General features: G+C 38.6%; 1 protein-coding gene and 1 pseudogene across 1 annotated transcript in view; both read left to right on the top strand.

The window, feature by feature from the left end:
• LOC139733532 (protein cycle-like) overlaps nucleotides 1-3969 on the top strand; it is a 54879-nt gene extending 50910 nt beyond the window's left edge. The window contains exons 12-14 of the mRNA XM_071644342.1: nucleotides 454-601; nucleotides 2005-2199; nucleotides 2851-3969. Coding sequence (XP_071500443.1) covers nucleotides 454-601; nucleotides 2005-2199; nucleotides 2851-3346 — 839 coding nt within the window. The 3' untranslated portion in view covers nucleotides 3347-3969. The remainder of the gene's footprint in view (nucleotides 1-453; nucleotides 602-2004; nucleotides 2200-2850) is intronic.
• A 13822-nt stretch (nucleotides 3970-17791) lies between these two features.
• LOC139733533 (uncharacterized) lies at nucleotides 17792-20582 on the top strand (annotated as a pseudogene).
• Nucleotides 20583-22223: the final 1641 nt, after the last annotated feature.

The raw sequence follows: 22223 nt of genomic DNA on the forward strand, positions 1-22223 counted from the left end.
TGAACATATGGCCTGGAGCCAGAGGTACTTGCAAGCTGCAGTAGGTGTTGTTTTTTTTTTTTTGGGGGGGGGGGGAAGGGGGTTAAAGTTGTGTATATTATATTCAGTTAGTGAAAAAATGAGCAAAGAAAATGGGATTCCCGATGGAATCCCACACAGATAAGATTACAGAAATGAATATGATTATTAGTGGAAAAAATGAGCAAAGAAAATGGGATTCCCGATGGAATCCCATTTTCTTTGCTCATTTTTTCCACTAATAATCATATTCATTTCTGGTCAGTTTCCTTCTGCTTGCATTTATTTTATATTTCATGAAAGTTTGGCTGGTGATATATAGTAAAGAATTGACATACATCTCACGTTTCTGTAGGTGGGTCAAACAAGTGTTCAGTGTTGAGTGTTCTGACAGTGTTCTGAATACAACTTAATTTTTTCTTCCATTGTGTACAGTGTTGTCAAGCCGAGAGAAAATCCTCACGAGTCCATACCGGTTCCGAGCCAAGAACGGAGAATTCATCCTCCTAAGATCACGAATGTTCACCTTCCGCAACCCGTGGACAAAAGAGATTGAATATGTTGTTTCAACGAACACTTTGGTGTAAGTAAACTTATGGAACACCATCAATCTTTACCTAACAATTAATCAATTTACTAATTTACACATTCACGGTGTGAAGGTTGTAAGCAGACAAAGAATGTTGGCCTTGACAAATATGTGTTCAAGTCATGTGAACATGAATTGATTTCATACAACAATTTATGTGAGTCGGTTACCCCACTACTGAGAGAACTGCATATGTTAAGAATCCGCAAACGAGTTAACTTCAAGATTCTTTTGTTAACTTTCATATGTTTGCGAAATATTGCACCGGTTTATCTTCAACAGTTGATAACTGAATACCTACCCTCCCGGAACTTGCGGTCTAACAACAAATCACTTTTAGTACCTCCTCCTGTCAATACACAATCTTATGGTTCTAGAGCTTTTCAGTCAGCATCACCTCAACTCTGGAACAGTTTACCTGAATGCTTGAAACAAACAGACTCAGTAGACAAATTTAAATCCATGTTAAAAATGTATTTGTTTATTGAGTAGTATTATGAATGTGTCTCATGTCTTACACCGTTACTGAAACTGTACCCTCTTCTTCTTTCTTTCTTTCTTTACTTTCCTCTTCTTCCCTTTCTATTGTTTTCTTTTTCCCATAGCGCTTAGAGACATTTTATGTAATAACGCGCTATATAAATGTTGTGAATTATTATTATTATCATTAACAAGTATATGGTGCCTCAGTAGAACAAGAGATGTACAAGTCGGCTGTATCCAACCTTGCTTCAGTGGGCACATTGGTCATGTGTGGTTCTTGTACATTAATACAGGATTTCACTGAAATATTACAAATCCACCAGCAATGCTTAAATGATTGACACTTTCATTCAGTGTCAGACCCTAAAGTGAATTTTAATCAGAGCTCAAGGGATCTATGGTGCGATCTATATCTATACATATCATAGATTAGTCAAGTTTTGATGAAAGTTTTTTTTTTTTTTTCTCTTTCATAGGCTTGTCAAGTAGATGGAGAAATATTACTCAGTGTAGATTTTTTTAATGTGGAAGCAATTTAGCACTAAGAATGTTCATTTAATCTGTGGTGTACCAGGCAGTGTGTTTTACACCAATAAGTAGGAGTGTTCATATAAACACCGATGCACCAGACAGTACATTTTACACCCATGTAATTCTGTCCATGTGAGTTGTACTCACAATAGGACATTATTTGTATATTTACAGTGGAAAAAGCAACAAGGTTTTTGATTATAATTGAATGCGAAATCATGTAACTGGGTGTTGGGCAATTTCTACAGAAGGTTATATTGTGAGTTTTGTTCAGTGTGACAATGATTGATTTACTAAATTTGTTGAACTGTAGCTGTTGCAATTATACCACAAAAATCTTGTGCTTTTTCTCAACATGTTTTTATTTTCTTTCTACCTGGCAGGAACAAGTTAGAAGCGACCTCTTCAAACACAGACGGTGCAGCCGGCAAGGACCAGGAACCCACACAGCTCCAGTCCCTGATCACCAACATGGGGAAGGCACCGGTGCCAGGGTTCAGTCACAACACCCATATGGGAGCCGGAAAGATTGGATGGCGCATTGCTGAGGAGGTCATGGTTATGGAAGCGGAACGAATGTGAGTCTGGAAAAGAGACTACATAATGTATTTGCGCTGTACTTATGTACGTTCATTTTCTTAAATTTTTTTGATGTTTGAATTCATGTACATCGTATATTGTATGTTTTGGTATGTGAGTAATACTGTCACACACAATATTTTCGTGGCATTAAATTTTCTTGAATTGGAGCCGATGGCCTTTTTCATGGCATGAAATTTTTGCGAGTTCCATTTAACATTCAATGCATATAGAGTAGACAAGAGCTTTCTCGATTCTTGGTTCTCACAAAATTTGTTAAATTGAAATGCACACGAACATTCCTTGTTTTACACTAGATTATTTGTTTATTTTCTCTTTAGAGTTGGGTTTTTGCATTCTTTTTTTTTTCAGACATGAAGATGAGACAATGTCAGTTGGAAAAAAAAAATACTGATTGATATTTCTTACAGTGGAAATACTTGGAAACAGGTTAACCTGTTGAGGACGAGTCCCGAGTACTTAGTATGCTCGGACAGGTGTCTATGGGAAATGTGTGTTGTAGCAAAATCAGGTCATCATCAATGGCTTAATGTGTGTAGGAGTAGATATGACAAGACCACTGTCAATGAGAGCTTTATTTTATGTTCCTTACTCTATGATAGATATCGTGTTTGATCTATTCCATGTAGGAATGAGGTGTCATCCAGTGGCTGGGAGTCCAAGGATAACAGCCCCATTGTGGTTGATTCGGTTGGTGGCGGCGGTGCAGACAACCTCAACTCCACCCCCGATGCTACCCAGCCTAGCAGCAGTGGTGGGAGTGACCCCAAGACTGCCAGGACTCCGCCTCTGGTTGGCAACAAACCTTCCCTCCCTTCAAAGCAGCAGCAGCAGCAGCAGCAGCAGCAGCCGTCTTTCTTCAACAGCTCCGTGGAGCAGGGCGGGGCCAGGTCCAGCACCACTTCCTCGTCGTTCGCTGAAGTACCGTCCACGTCAGGATCGTCGGCCATGGCGGCTCTCGCCGACCTCGGCTCTCCCGCCGCGGCGGCAGCGGCAGCGGCAGCCAAGGTGAAGGAGATGGGAGGAGATGACGAAGCAGCCATGGCATTCATCATGAGTCTGTTAGAAGCTGATGCTGGGCTGGGAGGATCCGTAGATTTCAATGACCTGCCCTGGCCGCTATGATACCACTCATCAAGGGTCTTGAATTGACAAAAGCCTTGTCATAGCTTTGTTTGAAAACCGTGTGAGCCTTACCTCGGAGTGCCCTGCTTTGTAGGAGACTTGAACACATACCAGACTCCCACGAATGTTGGAAAAGTATGAAAAGATTCGTCAGTGAGGATTTTGTCATCTGTTACAGTCAGTAGACCGGAGTGTCTCCAAAGGATTCTAGTGAACTTGCCAAAGACAGCTTGGTTGCCATGACACTACCAGCTGGTGAGTGGTAGACCAGATACCTGATACCAGTGGCTGATCCTCATCTGGCTCTACAAGTCATTACGGAGAGAAAAGAAGGGGAGCGAGATAGGATGATGTTTCTTATTTTTTTTGAGATGCGTTTCATGGTAATCCAATATTTGGACAGTGGAACCTCCAAAAATGTGAATGATAGTTTGTGTGATATGATGCAGCTTTACCAGTTTTGCCCTTTGCATTTTGCGTGGATGAAAGACAGAAAAGGGAGTTAGAGTCACCTCCTGTGATGTTGCACACAGTGGGAGTTATTTTGGGTAAGACAATACCTCAATATTTAGTCTCACGCACAACTACAAACTCTACCGGCACACACTAGATTTTTGAAGAGCCAAGAGTGGTCTCGTATAGATGTGCGCAGTAGCTTGAGATAATTTGTAATCAGCCAGGAGAGTTTGTTGGCTGAGGATTCAAATCAAGATTCGATTTCATCAGAGAAAGAGGATATGGTTTTCCTCAGTGCCTGTACAAGAATCACTCACAGATCATGGATGCTACTTTTGGTAGTTTAAGACACCTGTCGATTACTTGTCTCTACATGTTGTGTCTTAATGGTGTAATTGGATTTATGGTCTCACTGGATACAGGATTACACCAGGCTCTATCCTAGACAGTTTCATTTGGAGATGTGAAATCATCGTTATTTTTCCTTTTTTTTTTTGACAGAATACCCAGTGTTTCACTTTGTATCATTCATTGTTATGATGTTTCTGTTTGATGTTGAGTACAGAATGTTGCTGCTAGTGATCAGCAAAATATCCCCAAAGTTTTGAGAGCTGCTAAATCTTTTGTATGTACCGGGGGTAGCGAATTTGCCAGCTCTTAAAGGCACAGATATCACCAACCATGTTAACTGATTTCGCACCAACGGCTTGATGCAGTCTTGCCTGTAGAGGGAGGTATAATTCATAGGAAGCTTTGATGCAGAATGTAATGAAAGCAGAGAGTGCCTTGTGTACAAAGGGTAGAGTTGCTTCCTTCCCCCAAAGAAAGTATTAACCCGTTGAAGACGAGTCCTGAGTATACTCTCGCAGATGTCTATGGGAAATGCATGTTGTAGCAAAATCAGCCTGGTATGGCATATAAAGTTATGGGTAAAGTGACTTTCTTTTTGGGATTCAGTTTTCAATCACTGTGACATAGTTATTGCTTTTTTACATTATGTTTGAACACTGTCATGTCTGTGTCTGTGCGTGTCATTGAGATTCTACATCAGGCAAACTATTACAAGTGTTTTGTGATCCTGTCTCATATTACTGGAGAACAGGATGTACGTGTCTAGAGAAAGCCCCCAAGATTTTATTTGTGGGGGAGCTTGCTTTTATTTCAGAATCATGAATGCAGGTATGATGTCATGGGGGGAGATTGGCAGTAATGCAAACTTCACTTGCAAGTTAGTCTTCCCTCATTTGAAGATCACTGAAGGGGAGAGTCTGGCTCATCTTAAAGGCATAATTTACCATTTGCAGATGAAACAAAAACCCAGCATTAGTGCTTTAAAATAGTTCTAAAATATGAGTTAGGGATAGAAACAACCACTGTAAAAATTTGAATCAGTAAAATCGATGTTAAGTATTGTTAGATGTACAAAATGTTAACAATGGCTATAATAAAAATGTTTCCAGACTAAACTGTCTACAGTTACAGTTTATTGAGAAAAATACTGATATCTCCTTATATTTCAGGCTTTATTGCAAAAAATTTATATGGTAAGATGTTTTTTGGTACAACAAACCTATGCATTATATGCATCAAATGTGATATCTTGATCATTTTTAAAATCACTGCTCCCAAAGGGAAACAGGAACTTTAAATGGATTTAGGTAATATCTTGGTGGATGAATTCATCTTGCTGTCCAATGACATGTCAAGCTTAAAAGCGTATCTGTACACAAAAATATAATTATCTGACATTGAAGTTTATTTTATTGGCAATATCCCTGAGAAATCCGAGTGTGAGGTTGCTCCCATAAAGAGATATTGAATGAAAAAAAAAAATCAGTCCCAAGGCACCTAAAATTACAGGCACCTTGATCTAACCATCACAGAATTGATTGCATTCAGTTGCATAGTTTGATGAACCTTCTGTGCAAACTTCATTGTTTGGTGTTGCTTTTCGAACTCGCAGGCGCATGCATGTACAACTTGTATGTATAGGTGTGTCCAAATGTGAGGCGATACCGAAAGAAAGGATTCCATGAAGATGTTTACAGACATGGGCAAGCAAAGGAAATGTGCTCACGCCAGAGGGCTGTGCATGGCTACTATTAAGTGAACTGGCTACTCATGCAGCTCACATGGTTACGTGCGGACTTTTATAGTTTTTAGTTGTGGGTGCTTTTTGTGATGAGCTAGAACTTTCTCTGGGGTTCAGAGGACACGTTCTTACACCTCTCAAATTCAGACTTTATAGGGAGCAGATACACTGCAAGATTGCTAGTAAGATTATTATCATATCAGGGCAGTCACCCCCCCCCCCCCCCCCCCCCCCCCCCCCGATGGTAATTTCCCCCCAGCTAAATACTGGTTAGTGATAAGGTTGGAGTAAAGATTAGGTTTAGGGTTAGAGTTTGGGTTAGGGTTAGGATTAGGGTCATGGTCATGGTCAGGGTCAGGGTCCGGGGTAATTGCCCAGGGGGTAATTGCCTTTGACCCGATAATTATAATAACATGCATGTTACATAGACGCCTGTAGGAGTAAACAGTCTGGATGTGTCTTCAACAGATTAAAGGGATTGTACAGTTATGGTTGAGACCTAATTTCAGGTTTCTAACATTTTTTGGTGATATAATGAGAAACCTCTTATAAAATGTGAAATAGCATGTAATTCTATGAGGAATTAAAAATTTATTTGATGAAAATTGGTTTTGAAATGGCTGAGATATCAAAAAAGAATGATTCTAATAAAGTGTGGGACCCACACTTTATTAGGATCGCTTTGTTTTACTTTGTTTTTTGATGTTTCAGTCATTCCAAACCCGATTTTCATCAAATAAACTGTGAATTCCTCTTAAAATGATATGTTCTGTACTATATCATAAGTGTTTTCTTGGTATCTCGCAAAAAGTTGAAAACCTAATTCTCATCTCCACCAAAACTGTACTATCCCTTTAATGTGCTCACTTGAATTTATTCCATTTTATGACAATGTAGAGATTCTACTGAACAGTCAAGAAGACGGAGGGAAAAGTTTTTTTTTTCTGTGCATTTTGTCATTGCTGCCAAATGTCGCAGTAATTGTGGCTTAACTTTAGCAAATGTCATTGTAAAACCAGGTTACATCATTGAATGAAATTTTATTGACACAAGTGATGATGTCTGTTGCCACATGTAGGTACCAGGTTGTCTGTGAACAATTTCAAAGTGCTTCGTCATTTCCATGTCAAGCTCAGTGTTTTTTTCCAACCAAGTGAGTGAGGATTTATTACATACATATTAAAGGGATAAGTCAAGTCACTTGTCTGGCTATCATGGTGATGTATTAACTTTCCAGAATTATAAAATATAATTTTTCCTCACTGTACATGTGACAACTTTGATATTTTGTCTTTTATGTGGAGGTAAAAATACACAGATCTTCACAGAGTGAGGAATTCAGTTATCATTAATTGGTTCACTTTATGTTTATTTTGTTTGTTTCAATGCCACACAGAGCACTGTCTCTTTTCTAGATTAAACTGTGTTTATAATTGTATGTTGGAATGGAGTGAGGCACTTTAAAGTCTAGCGAAATCTTTGGCTTTTTAGTTCCAACCGATTCACATAACTACCTACAATCTTTTATTTGAATGCCCATGATTTGATAGACCACAGAACAGTCATTTTACCATTTTAGCTTTTTTTTTGGATACATGGAACTTGACAATTTGATTTGAGAGAAAAGAAAATACCCCTCAATAATCCAGATATGAAAGAAAAAATTTTCTTAACAGAGATCCCTTCTCAATTTAAGAATCAAAGTTTACATTTGCTCTGGTCGCCTTAACCAGACTCGAGTGCAACCATTTTGGTCCTCACCACATCCCCTCTTTTCTATTTCCTGTTTCTTTAACATTGGTGTAATGCAGACAAGCTTGGCTGTTTCCTTCACTCACTCATGCACTATTCAAACACTGCATTTTTAACAAGGGGGGGGGGGGGGGGGGGGGACATATCATATCCCCTGTTACCAACATTCTGTGACTTTTCAATGAGTACATAGTTTCCTTGACTGTTTGTGGGCGACGTGGGTCGAGTAAAACTCTTTGTACTGATCACTCTTTGCTCTTGTATCCTAAAGTGTTTAAGGTCTGGCCTGTATATCATAAGCCTGCTATTCAACACTGTATCATGGTAACACTGCAAACGTACACTCATTCTGCACCAATGTTGGCTGTTTCAAATGTGACGGATCACTTTTGATAAATGTCATAGGTTTCAGTCTCGTATTTGCAAGAAAAAGTTCTACAAAATTATTCCACATTTTCCCTCAGCCAGGAAAAACAGGGTACCGGTATCAACCTCATGATATTATTATGTAATTGTGATCATGTTTATACAGCAAATTATGCCATGTTCTATTACGGGGAGTGTTGTGGTATAGTGGAGAAAACTTTCCACTAGTATGCACGAGATTCAGTGTTCAAATTCTGCCTCACTTGTATGTCCATGGAGAAGATGTTTTAGCCGCAATGTTCTTCCCTGTCCAGGCATACAGAAGGATTGTCGGCAGTATTGGGATGATGTGATGATGATGGTCTACTTCCTAAAAGAACGATTCTTACACAGAGCTGCTAATCCTCCCTTAGTCTTCAGCAGGTTCCATGAACATGTAAGAGTCAAACCTGTCCGTAGCAACCAACCGAGGGTGACGAAAAGAGTGACCATTACAAACAGGTTGAATATGGGCTGTTTTACAGCTGAATATGGGCTATCCATAGCCCACATAATAGCCATATGTATCCATAATATGGGCCAGCCATCTTTTCAGGTGGCTGAAATCAAACCAAAGCAATGTTAAATAATGAGAAAATTATGGAGTGATTCACATTCACATGGTTTCACAAAAGAGTGTTGTTTGTCACAATTACCTGTGAATATGTTCCTAAACTGTGGTAGTGATACCTCACATCACAACTCTCTCCATACATGTACATGTAATTTACAACAAAATGCATGTTAGACAACAACGACAACAACAAAAAATTTGGCTGAAACAAAAAAATTAGCAACTTTAACCTCATTCCCTGTCAGTTTGAGTGTAAGGTTATCACAACACTACATTACAGTTGAAAGGTTAAATCACTTTTTTTTCCTAAATTGAATTTTTTTTTTTTTTTTTTTTTTTGGGTGCCGTTCAGTGGGATAGCGTCATAACAAAGTATTTTGCATAAGTGATTGCAAAATGTACCGCTTATTATAAAACATGTGGAAATGATCATAATTTACAGATTTTTGTCTGATGTAAATCATTTAGATTTTCATCATTCTGCTTGTTTAATTTCTGTGTGTTCAAGGCCTGGCACTGTGTATTGCAGAATGCCGTGTAGATACCTTTACATGCCATGTCAGTTTGAAGGTTACGGTCTCTGGCAAAATTTTTGACAAAGGCACGAGTTTGTATATGTGTAAATATGGTGCATTTGTGTACCAGGGTTTGAATTGGGTTACTGGTAGTTGTCAGCTGAAAGAAAAACAGAATCACAGATCTATTTTTAATACATCATTTTGTTTCATAGAAATTTTAACAGAGGAGTATCTAATCTTTATTGGGAATGCCTGTGCAAGTGTGTGATTTGCCTAATTTGTTTGACTAAGCAAGACTTTAGTTTTCTGAAATTTTGAGAATAAATCTATAAGAAAGAGAGAGTTTGAATGGATTTTAAAGATAATGTCAATAACCACCAGACAGGTGCTGAAGAATAAGTCAAGAAGGCGTGGAGTCTCTGCTGTATGCCTCGAGTCAGTTTTAAACCGTTGAGGACGGATTGATTTTGCTACAACACACATTTCCCATAGTCGCTTGCCCAAGTATACTTGGGACTCGTCCTCACCGGGTTAAGAACTGTAACTTGGCAAGATTTGGTTTTTGTGATTGCAAATAGTAGTGGCTTAGGTTGTAGATTTTGTTGTTGTTTGTGTTTTTGTGTTTATTTTCTTTACAGAGGAAAGGATGTTAGTGCAGGATCCTCCTGCTTGCTGTCTTTTAAACCAAGTGTGAGATGCTTGTATGTTTCTTCATGGGAACAATAAGCTAGTTTGGGGTTCCACTTTGAACATGAGTAGAAGAAGGTCATCTTTAACAGCAGACCATGTTGGGGTTTTAAATTCACTAAGATAAGCATATGTGATGTAATGATTATTCAAGTGATCCCTATAAGTGGCGCTTGCCATCATATCCACCTGACAGCAAAAGCAGTATCTGACAATATCAATAGGAAGAGATTGTATAATACATTCAATGCAAAATAATGAGATGGATGCTTTCCAAAATGCCAATGGAAGGATCATCTGGTCTCCTGGTCTACGCAAGTTCATCCTTTGTTCGAACATGACCCTGATGAATTCCATGAATTGTTACGTTGGGCAAGCTTATGCCTTCTGTCGCTTGAAACTAGTGGAGTGCCTAATCAACTGAGAAAGAAGAAAAGTAATTTGTAGCCATGAGCTAACCCCCCAAACTCACTTTTTGGTTGTTTGTTTTGTTGTAGATGTTTTATTCTGTCAGATCCCATGTGTTATTCACTGGTGAAAGTATTTGTATGAAGAAGAATTATTAAACATTCTTGAGATACTAAGAAGTTGAGATGTTTCAGTACAGACATGCATAATTATGTTGGACAAGTACAATCATGTTAATTCGAGAAAGGTGTGTTGTGGCTTTCCTAATCAGCACTTTGCCCCTGAAGCGATTCTTTGTTGAAACCTTATTCTGATAGCATGAGGTCTACTTCTTAATGATTTGTGAAAGGAAAGTCAGTTTAGTTTCCCAGGTGTGTTCCCAAAAATCGTACCTAGTCATTGAGCCTTGTCTTTACACCTAAGCTGTGTTTTGACAAAGTCTGTAGTCTTATAAACACCATCTTTAACATTTATGCTACCAGGACCAGTACAAAAGGTGGCGAGTAGTTGAGTGATAGGGATGATAAATGCTATGAATTGATTTGTGCAAAGGTTTGCATGTTACAAGTGCAAAGTTGACTGTTGCATTTCTCACTTTTATTTTAGTTTAGTACAGGTGTTTATAATGTGTGAATGATAGAAATTACACCAGGTACCTTTTGTTTGGAAAAGAAGAATATAACCATGTAATGGTTTGTAATCATTTCTGTATATTCACAGTGATATGTGCTGAACTGAACTGCCTTGAGAAATCTGCGATGATCATGTATGAATTTGAAATTATATTGTTAGGTCAGCTTAATGGAGGATTTTTTTCTTGTATACAGATGGGGTTTGAATGTGCAATCTAAATTGTGTGTTGAGCATAACACGCGAACAGAGAGTGTTTTATTGTGAGATGTGCAGTAGGATTTACCCTTGTATCTCATTATCCAGTGTTTTTTGTTTTGTTGTTGTTGTTTTTTGAGACAAGGGAATGTATGTTCATTTGCAGCTCATTATTTTTGTCTGAAAAATGAGAGAATGTGTATGGAATTGAAACTTTTTGAACAATTTGTGATGGGTGGTAAGTTACTGCCCTGTCAAAAGAGTTTGTGTGAAGAGATCTGAATTAAATGAAAACTGTTATCAAGAAAATTTGAACAAATCCTGAGAAAAGAAAAAGTCCTTACCAGTCAAAGTTTCAGTCTGGGTAATTTCAAATATTTTTCTCAGGCCATGTGAAGTTTCAGTTTTGTGAGTTCAGATGCACCAAGTTTAGTGGAAAGTTTTGCAAGAAGTTTTTTGGATGCTTGCGATTAGACTAATCAATTTTCAAGAAGTTTTGCCATAGTGACCACGGCACCAGACATTCTAGTAGTGAAAGCTTTTTTTTTTAAAGTTGACTGATTTTGCTGTAGTTGTCACTGAAATTTTGTTTTACTACTCATAACTCCAAATACAAATCTGCTGTGGGGCAAATACTGAAAATAATTACACTGCAAAATGAAAACACAGTTGTACTCACATGGTTTAAGTAAATTCAGTTATGTGAACACATTGGGTGTTGCCTTCGTAATCGCTGCCTTATTAATACACAAGTATTGAGGAGAGGAGGGAAAAAATATCAGCCAGTCTTTTCAAGGTGAGCTATCTGAGATGCCACAAAGTTCAGAAGCGAAAAGATCAAAATGTGATAAGTGTCATTACTCTCAGCTGATATTAGCCACTGCCTGGTTACATAGGAAGAGTGCAAAAATGGCCTCGTATTATTTGTTATTCCTGTGTGTGGAAACAATGTTCAATGGTGATACCTCTACTTTTCATACAGACCTCAAAATATGTTAGTACTACCGTTTCTTTACAAGCGTAGAGTCTTGTAGTGTTAGTTGGAAGAGTATTGATACAGGAAATAGAGTTAGAACTAGAAAAAGATAAAGATATAACATGAGAGAGAGAGAGAGAGAGAGAGAGAGAGAGAGAGAAGGAAAGTGAGGAGGGGAAGTTAGGATTAGTAGTATATAGTGTTTAAAAAATATGCCCAAGTTTCCAGGAGTGCAGTCTGGTTCAAGTTAGAGGGCTACATGGTATATTTTGATATGAAGTAAATCTAGCTTGGTTTTTCATTTTGAATGCACCCATATTTTAGCAGCTCCATGTACAATCGCATTTGTTTGAAATTCCCATGGCAACCTGTTCTCTTCTTGAGTTTTATGTTTGTTCATTTGTTGTTATTTGTACTAGAAATGTTTTATCAGCACGAGAGACAAGAATATTATACTTTGTACTTGGGCAAAGACTATATGATCACTGTCAAAGTAAATCACATGAAATGCTGGAATAGAAATAGATGTATATCTTTTGTATGTATTATGAGGAGACATGTTGGTAGTATTCTCTCAATACTGGAATCAGAGTGGTAATTGGCAACATATACCACCACCTGAACACTAAATCAGCCCTTTCTTGGTCACCTCCCCCCCCCCCCCCCCTTCTACCACCTGCCATTTATAGGAAGCAGTTGTAACATTATATCTATGGGGTATATTAGTACCTCAACTTGCATCCTTGAGGAGCGAGAAATCAAGGTGTTCCTTGAGTGTTCCTTAAGGTGTTCCTATATAGATATCTGGTAGCCAAACAAAAAAGGAATGATGAATAAGATGTGTGAAGTGCTATAGGGTCATTGAGTCTAGGATGCTAGCCTACATGCTCATTCTAGTAGTAGTGGTAGTGGTGTCAAACTGAAATGGGTTCATCTCAGCCTGTGGGAGCCAGTAACAGGTGGTAGGTACTTCGGTACATCAGACCAGTGGATGGCACAGTCGTAACTGTGAGGTGGGCTTGGAGGTTGCACCGGTCAAATGTCTGAAGATGGTGTGTTGGCTAGTATTTTGTGTTCTGATAAAGCAAACTTCAGCTAAGTTGTGGTGGCTACTTTAAACTTGCTGATTTCTGCTCGTTTCTGCTTCCCACTGACTGTGCTAATGACCCTCACTTTTTTTTTCTTGTTTATGCATGATGCTCCAAGTCTAGTTTTGCCATGAAAACGTGAAAACAAACATGGGTGTCATAATAGCAAGTGGATGAAAGATGTTTGATTAAGATGTCACATTCATTTTTGTGTGTTTAAAATCATTAGATCAAGCAAACTTCAAATGAGTGGGAAAATAGGCGATGACTGTATGAACAACTGCCTCTTTCTTTATCTTTTTTTTTACACTCCTCTGCCTTACTTTCAGAATCTACGGTATGATTTTTGTCCAATCATTGGTGGCGATTGTCTTGTCAAATATGTAATATCTTTTTTCTATGATGCTTGATTAAGGATGGCAGGATTGCATATGCCTTGCTCAATCCAATATTTGCCAGGGACTTCACAGATTATTTTGTCTTTGATGATCTCTTTGTGATCTTTATTTTTGATCTTCTGATGTATACATTCATGTTTTCTGTGCATTTTTTCCTATCTATTGTGACATATATGTCTGTCAGTTTGTAATTCAATGTAGTCAAGAATGAAAAGACTCCTTACAGAAGATGTATTTTGCTTTCTTTTCAATCATTTATTGTTCCCATACCTTTTTGGCACCATGCACCTTTTTAGGTCTATAGTTACATTTGAAGAAATAAAGGTATAACTAGTAAAAAGGAAGTGAGGTAAATATTAGTAGTACTGGCTGCAGACTGTGTCACATGTGATGGAATAATCACTAAAGGTAGTACAGCAAGATTTTTGTTACTTTTTCTTCTCAATTTATTTCTGTTTTGGACATTTTACATTTTTTAAACTGTGCAGACCAATGTAGAGTGTAATTGTTGATTATATTTGCTGTTTTTAATTTATTTTCTTTTAACTCTCTGCCATGGAAGGAGGGTTTACTCTCCAAGTCTCTGCTTGCTTGTTACATTGATGTTTGTAGTAAGAACTTGAGGTATTCTTTCTCTTGTTGATAATGTACCAAGCAGAGCAAGGCAATGTTTTGTTGTATCGTGCGTGACAAAACTTGATAGTGTGCCTGCATACAATTTGGAGTTTACTGTAGTAAGGTTCTGATAGAGGGCGCTGTTCAGGTCAATGCCTGAGTCACTTGAAAATCAATGCACATTGTAAATGTCTTCTACTGCCGACTTGTATGCGACTGAGAATTAATCAAGAAGTGATTGAGGTTTGGTGCTGTGATCTTGGTATGAAGGGAGAAGGCCTCTGCACCCTACCGTCGAACAAAATGTCCACAGCTAGTATTGGTTTTGTGTGCATTAATTTTGATAGAGTACTCATCTAAAAGACCAATCCAAAGGATATACTCAATTTGACATGACTGTAATGTGGTGTCCACCCTGCGAGCTGGCTGCAACGTTTATCCTCCATTCATTATAGGCATACGCACATGAGACACTGCAGTACAGGTGGATTGTGCTGTGAAGTCCGCTTTTTTATATACATAGATTGGTATGACAGTTTGAAATACATACCATTGTGTTACTTCCTGTGTCTCTAAATTCTGTATATCATTCATGTAATGTGTAGCTTGTATTTCCACCATTATGCACCTTAGACCACCACACCCACTTGTAACTTTATGTATGTAGATAAAGGATATTTGATCATCTATCTGTAGCCGAGTGACATGTATATCTGTTATGAAGATGAGTCTTGGTGTCACTGTGAAGTGGTAATGCATATTTTGGAAAAAGTTTAGAGAAAGAAGCATTACTTTCACAGGATTTCAGTTTGTCTGTCTGTTTGTTGTATGTACCTTGGAATGATCACGGGAATCATTGTGCATTCTTATACCTGTACAGAAGAAAAGTGATTAAATAACAAGAACACATGTATTACATGTATAACGCAGTTGTTAAGTCTTATTTATTAGTCTGTGTGATCTATACATCTATAGATTTAGATAAACACTGTATATTTATACAATTCATACATGTATGTATGTGCAACATGTGTTTATATTAAACATGTACACACACAACCATATACACACATGGAGACATAACACTCAGCAAAAAAGAGAGTAAGCAGTTTTTGAAGCTCATATTTCTCATAGAATATTCGGCTAGATATCAATGTTTTTATACCATGTTAAAGGGGAAGGCTAGTAACTAATCAGTGGGAATCAGTGGAAATGCTGGGAGATGATTGTTCCAATCCTTATGGGATGCATTCAAGAGTTCATTGTCTTTCTATTGTTGTGTGAAAATGATTTGCTTCAGAATGGTCTCATATTCAAGTAATGTGCAGTATTAATGCTTCCAGGTTAGCGTCCCTGATCGGTGACGGAACATTAATCTGCACATTTCTTGAATATTAGACCGTTCTGAAGCAAATCATTTTCACACAACAAAAGATATACAATAAACTCTTGAATGAATCCCATAAGGATTGGAACAATCATCTCCCAGTATTTCCACTGATTCCCACTGATCAGTTACTAGCCTTCCCCTTTAAAGGCAATTTAATTACAACTGTAGTTGTCAACTTCATAGGTCAAAAAAAAAAATGCAGCTTTATGCATGAGTGAACACATTTGTTTTTCTCTTTCATGGCACAAAAGTGAAAATTGCACAAATGAACAATTTCTCATTCATGCATAGGGCCTATCTGCCCTTATTTCACAAAAGACAAATCAAAGACAATAGAAAACACAAATTCATATGAAATTTTACCCATTGTTCTCTGTCTACAGCCCCAAAAATTAAAGAAAGGCAAAACATGATTACAAAGTAAAAGGATCTTTGGTGAAATTTAAATTCAAATGACAGAAAATTTGTAATAATGACAAAAATTTTAGAAAAATGTTATTTTGAATTTAGCTCATTGAAAATCATAACTGGCTGTTCAATTTGAAACAGAAAATCATACAAATTCTGACGAACATGGTCGTCAGTTTACGGTTACCATGGCAATCAGCTATACTTGACATAGCTAAATTATATATCAAAATGTGTGCAATAAAATTTTAGGAAAAGTCACCATATTTGGGTGAAATTGGGTGAAGGGTGTAGGCCTGGCAAAACCAAAATATGCAGGCCGTCCCCCTCCCCTGCCCCCCTGTCTGCCTTTTCGAAGCTTCATGTTTCTGCTCTACTTTGTAACGGAATTCGGAAATATATATCCGAATAATTTAAGTAAATTTCAGAAATATTCTCCACTTCTCTCCACTTCACTCCGCCCCACGACGCTGATGATTAGTCTTGGTCTAGCAAATTGGGTCTTGGTCTAGCAATTATAAAGTGGGTCTAGCAAACTGGCTCGTTTGACCTATTACAGATTTTTAAATTGCTTTTTAAGACAAAAACATCATTTATGATATTTTTCAATAGCTTAGTGAGTTTTCTTTTACCTACGTTATTCATTATGTACCATTAGAAGAAAAAATATAGGCAGTTCTTGAGGAATTTTAGGAATGAATAAAATTTTGGTGATACAGTTCATCTTAAGCGCCTGTCAGAAGACTAGCTTCTCCGGCTTTATTCTAAGGCTTGGCTCCAGGCAAGGATGGTTTAATCGGAGCTATTGCTAGCTCCTTGGTTTAATTGTAGGCCAACAGCAAAGAGCGTACGCTCTTTGGCCAACACACAGTATAAGCAAGGAGGTTCGAGAAATGGAGTCAAAACAGTCTTATTCGCTTTGATCCCATGCTCGAAGCCGCCACTAAAAAAATATTTGAAGTATGTGTTAAACTGAATCGGCCGCTCAGATGCGAAGACAATAATATTGACTCGTGTCTCATTGCATAATCACCAGCCACTTTCCAAGGAAGTTAATCTTTGTGATGGTAATTACTTTTCGCTATCCCTACTTACTAAACAATGGGCGGTAGACAATGGTAAAGGCACGGGGGGTGAGCGAATAGAATTGCTCAAATATTGCTGAAATAGATATCAAAATTACTCGAATGTACGTGACTGTACGCCAATGTGACATATTAATTTATAAAGAACTATACTTGAGAATGATACCATATTCATTTCATTTTGCGGATATCAGGAGAAAAGTGATGAAAGTGGCTTCCGTGAGCGTAAAATTTCAAACACTTTCACAAAATACAGCTCAGATTTACACTTGTGCACATATTTTCGAACGGAATTGACTTTTCTTTTAATGCTTAATCATTAGGTGAAATTTCATTACATTTGATATATAAACGAGCAGCAAATACCCGATATTATGTTAGCGTTAAAAAACGAATCTTCAGATTGCTCAGAAAGATAGGGGCTTCAAGCATCAAATATTAAAGGCACAATTGGAATTCTTCTGTGCATCCATAGAAAACTGACAGCTGATCGAAAAATTATAGTCAGTTGTAACTCCATGTCTTAAACCTCGATCCGTTTAAAATTGGTATTGTATGTAAGTCACGTCGCACGTGCGTCGGTACCGGTGCATCTATGCTCGAGTGTACCTTGACCGAAAGATATCAGTCTGTATCTGGTCGTCGCGTCGGGGAATTTGTACCCTAGCTGCCCCCTTCAGTCACACCGTACCCGTCCTGACACTGTCAACAGTAAATTCTGTCACATCTTTGTCATTTCTCCTAATGTTGGTGAACGTTTACAACATGTCCCGTATGTATTCCAGGCTATTCCTAGCCGCTTCTGCTTGTTCCAGACGAGATGGTCGCAACATTTACAGCATGCCCACAGCCACGGTCTGTCGATGTCGTAAATCGCCGGTAGGCCAAGGCCTGATGCACGAGATCAGCCCCGCACTGTGCCCCTCGGCCGCGTACAGGTGCAGGTATGGCAGGTAGCGGGTGTCAGTGGGTCGGTCACTTTTTTTAATCACTTTTTGTGCATTTACAACGAATAGTCTACTGAAACACAAATCTTAATAGAAAAAACTCAGCAAGAAACCCTCTTTTTCTAAGAACAAAAATAGAGTTCTCTCTATGTCTGAGAATAAATAAATCCACCGCACTGATGAATGATGATGTACAAGTACTAGACTTCAAACTTTGTCAGTACTGAAAGTATGGCTGCACTCATGTTGTTCTGATTGTGCAAAATGTCAATGTAGACTGTAAGAAATAACCAGGAGGTTAGACACTCGCCCTAATATAACTAACTTTAGCATCGGTATATTTATTATTGTCGATATAATATATATGTCATATAAAGGGGTCTACGACTGACAACAATACTTGACTTAATGTCACCAGAAATGGTTTTTAATGTAGGCCTATTCATTGTATGACAGTATGTATATGTCAAAACACAAATCATCATTTGATTTCAGGGTCAGTGTTAAAATTTCCCAAAACTAAAAAAAGGTCGGACTGTATCTTTTTGGGTATATGTTCTATGGAGAATACGTCTGGCTTCACAGAATTCTCTTGTGGAGGAGAGTCATAGAAAGTAAGAAAAAACAGCAAACACACACACACACAAACTCTGGTGGCTGGACTTTTGCAGACAGAATACTCTAGTATTCTGTCTAGGGACTAGGATTTTTATTGAAATGATTATCAATGAAGACAGAAATTTGTATTCTCATACTCATTCTTACTTCCTAATTAATTCCTCCCTTTTCTCATCTGACTTGAATGTAATGACATTTATTATCTTCCAGGACCAGTCTTCCCATCAGGACTCTGGCATCCTCTGCAGGAATTCCTGTAGAATGGACGAAGCTGATGAAACAGTTCCAGGAGAGCAAATTGGAAGAAACCGATCTCGTGAAATCCTACGTCAACAAGGACCTGGGCTATGGGGAATTCAACAAATTTGGTAGAGATGCCTACAAATTGCAATTTGTGTATATTCAAAATGCTACTTTATAGATGGCTTTGCTACAATGGATTCTTGAAACATCACAGATTTTTGTTTTGGCATATATGTGGCTCTGTAATTATGTCATATTCTTTCTTGCAGTCTTTCAAAATGCAATTATCCCAACCAAGAGTGCATCAGAGACATCAGGGTTGGCGCAGCCGTGGGGGCCATGGGGGCTTGCCCCCCCCCCCCCCCCCCACTTTTTGTGCACCATACAAAGGAATACATAAGGTTATATCACTTTGGGCCCCCACACTTTTTTCAACCCAGAAGTACGTAAGTGGCACTAAAATAGAAATAGATAGAGATCTTGAAGTATGGCAGCGGTAAGGTTATGTGTTTTCTTTGAAGACCTTTTTTTTTTATAACACCCGGAAATGGGAGGGGAGAGAATGAGCTGAGGAGCCCCCCCCCCTTTTTTTTTTCGCGTGTCAGCTCATGAAACGCGGAAGTGGGCCCCCACACTTTTGAAAACACTGCGCCGGCCCTGGACATTGTCATGATTTCCTAAAGATTAGACTTTCCAACACAAAAACTAAATGGGTTGTTATATTTTCCCATGTTTTGCTATTCTTCCTAGTTCTGATCACTAAATCCAACTCCAGGCCTATGTCATGAGGACAATATGGTTGAATAGAGCTGAGAAAGAGAGAGAGAAAATGGAATAGAAGACAACTGTCTCTTATAGTGCATGTGTGCATGATTACTGAAGTAGATGTGTATATATTGTACATTTACAAGCTAAACGTACTTGAATAAGGCTGAGATTGGAGCAGTTGCCATGATGGTAATCCTACAGTTACATTTTGGAACAGGAACATGGTACCCTGATATTTGATTGCCTGTTTCTTTTGTCCATAGGTAAAATCAACCCATGGTGCATAACAGATTACTTTGGGGGCAGTTTGAACTTGTTCGATGTAGACTTAGAGGATGCCTCCGTCTTTGCACGCATCGCTGTGATGAACTTCACACAAGGTCTGGAGAAGAGACTGCACCTTGATCACGCCCTCAAGTTCAATGCCAGGGTCAGCTTTCTTGGGAAGAGCACTGTATGCTGGGATACACAGTGTGTAGATCCGGACCAATGAGGAGCTAGCTACATACACTATTCAGATGGTGACTGTAGACATGAAAGTGCGACGACCTGCTCCCTACGCCCACCGTCTGAAACATTTTTGTCCAACAAACATACGGGAAGCCCCACCAAAAGGCTTTGACCTTGAGTTCAAGCCAGAGAATGCTTACAAACATTCCTTTGTCGTCAACTGGAGTGACACCGACTTCAACTCGCACCTCAACCAAGCAGACATGCTGCGAATGTGCATAGATTGTGGGAGCTTTGCCTCAAGAGAGGGAGCCCTTTCAGCCTTCAGCCAGGAGCTGGTCGCGTATGACCTCAAACGCTGCTCTATCATGTTCATGCGAGAAGCCCGTCCAGGTCAGGAGGTAGTGGTGGAGTGCTACGAGACGGAAGGACGCCCTCTTGAGCTTAACTTTACATTCTCCAAGAAGGGGAACCTTATTACTGCTGTGCAGTTAGAGTTTTATGTTGGAGATTCTGGGTCTGGTCAGTAAAGATTAAAGATTACAGACCTTCCAGACTGGATAAGTGTATAATGTGATAAAAGGTCAGTGTATTTGTACCAAGCATGCCTTAAGATATGTCTTCGTAGCACTATTGAAGGATTCTACAGTTAACCTTGCTTAAGTCGACCTTGTATAAGTAAGAATAATCACCCTAGTGGAAGGTCTTTCCAAGTCCTCTTCTCTTCATATTCTGTTGGTTTTAGTCCTTCATAAGTCAAATTTTCTCTATTAAAGGCTAATCTATTTCTCCATTCTTAATAGATTTGACTAAGGTGCAGTTAACTGTACAGTTGTACTTCACCCCGAAATGCAGAAATATTTTCTTTCAATTGTCCACTCAGCAACAGTGCAATCATTTTTAGTTTTAAAAATTTCATTTGATGAAGTTAATGTACCCAAGGCATATCAAATACCAGGACTGCGCAGCCATGGGGGCCGTGGGGGCTCGCCCCCCCCCCCCCCCCCACTTTTTATGCACCATACAAAGGAATACATTAGGTATCATCACTTTAAACCCGAAAGTATGTAAAGTGGCACTAAAATAGCAATAGATGGAGATCTTGAAGTATGGCGGAAGACGGTAAGGTTTTGTGTTTGTCTGAAGACCATTTTTTTTTTTGCTTGTTAGCTCATGAAACCTGGAAGTGGGCCCCCACACTTTTGAAAACACTGCGCCGGCCCTGTATACAATACTGTATATACAAAATGTAATGCCTTCGAGAGAAATGTCAACATACAGTGTATTTTGTTGGAATAAGCCAGAGGCTAATTGTGAAGTCAGGTGCAACTGAGTGCTGATGAATATTCTCATGAATCTGGATATTACAGTATTTTACTTTTAATACAGTACATGTATTGAGATTATGTTTGAACAATCGATGATATATAATAAGTTGTAGAGCACAAATTTTGTGGGCTAAGTTTGTGGGCTAAAGGTAGACCTCTTTATGGCTGATCAAAATAAGTGAAATACAAGTGTATTACAGCTGAGCTTCTTTATTGGGCTTCTGTGTTGGGCTTCTGTGTGGTGTGAAATAAGATACAGAGGTATTAGTCTGAAATGGTAGATCAACACTGAAATTAGCCATCTGCAACTTGGCAGCAGCGTAGCTATGCAAAAGTAGATCTGTTGTACACATGTGAATGACCAATGAGGTCGTAAATAACAAAGTATACCCTATGTTATTTGTATATGGTCCACACAGGCCTTATTCCTAGGGCCCGTTTCATCAAACTTGTCATCAGTGACAAGTTGTCATAGATGTGACAAGCTACTGAAATCCTTGGATCTGATTGGCTGAGATCAAATTTGCCATAGAAATGTGGCAGATGTAGGTTTTGCCTGTTGGGATCCTCTTTGTGATCAGAATTTGAGAAAGTGAACACTCACTTCCTATAAAGGGAATCTGCTGTAGCATTTGATTTTCGTTTCATTTTGAGATACAACTCATTGTGAAGATGAAGTATAATTCTTTGTTTCCCTGATGATCTTTGCAATTTGCTGTACTCCCTTTTGGTTTTTTTTCCCCTTCAAATTCATTTCCCTACTTAACAAAATAAAATAACTGATATATGTAAAAAGTCATTTTTCGCTGGTCTATAGAAACCTTTTAGGCTTAACTGCATATT

Source organism: Diadema antillarum, unplaced genomic scaffold (genome assembly GCF_040938485.1).
Source record: "Diadema antillarum isolate AM-2024a unplaced genomic scaffold, OU_Dant_1.0 seq00000481_RagTag, whole genome shotgun sequence".
In the NCBI taxonomy this organism is placed as follows: domain Eukaryota; kingdom Metazoa; phylum Echinodermata; class Echinoidea; order Diadematoida; family Diadematidae; genus Diadema; species Diadema antillarum.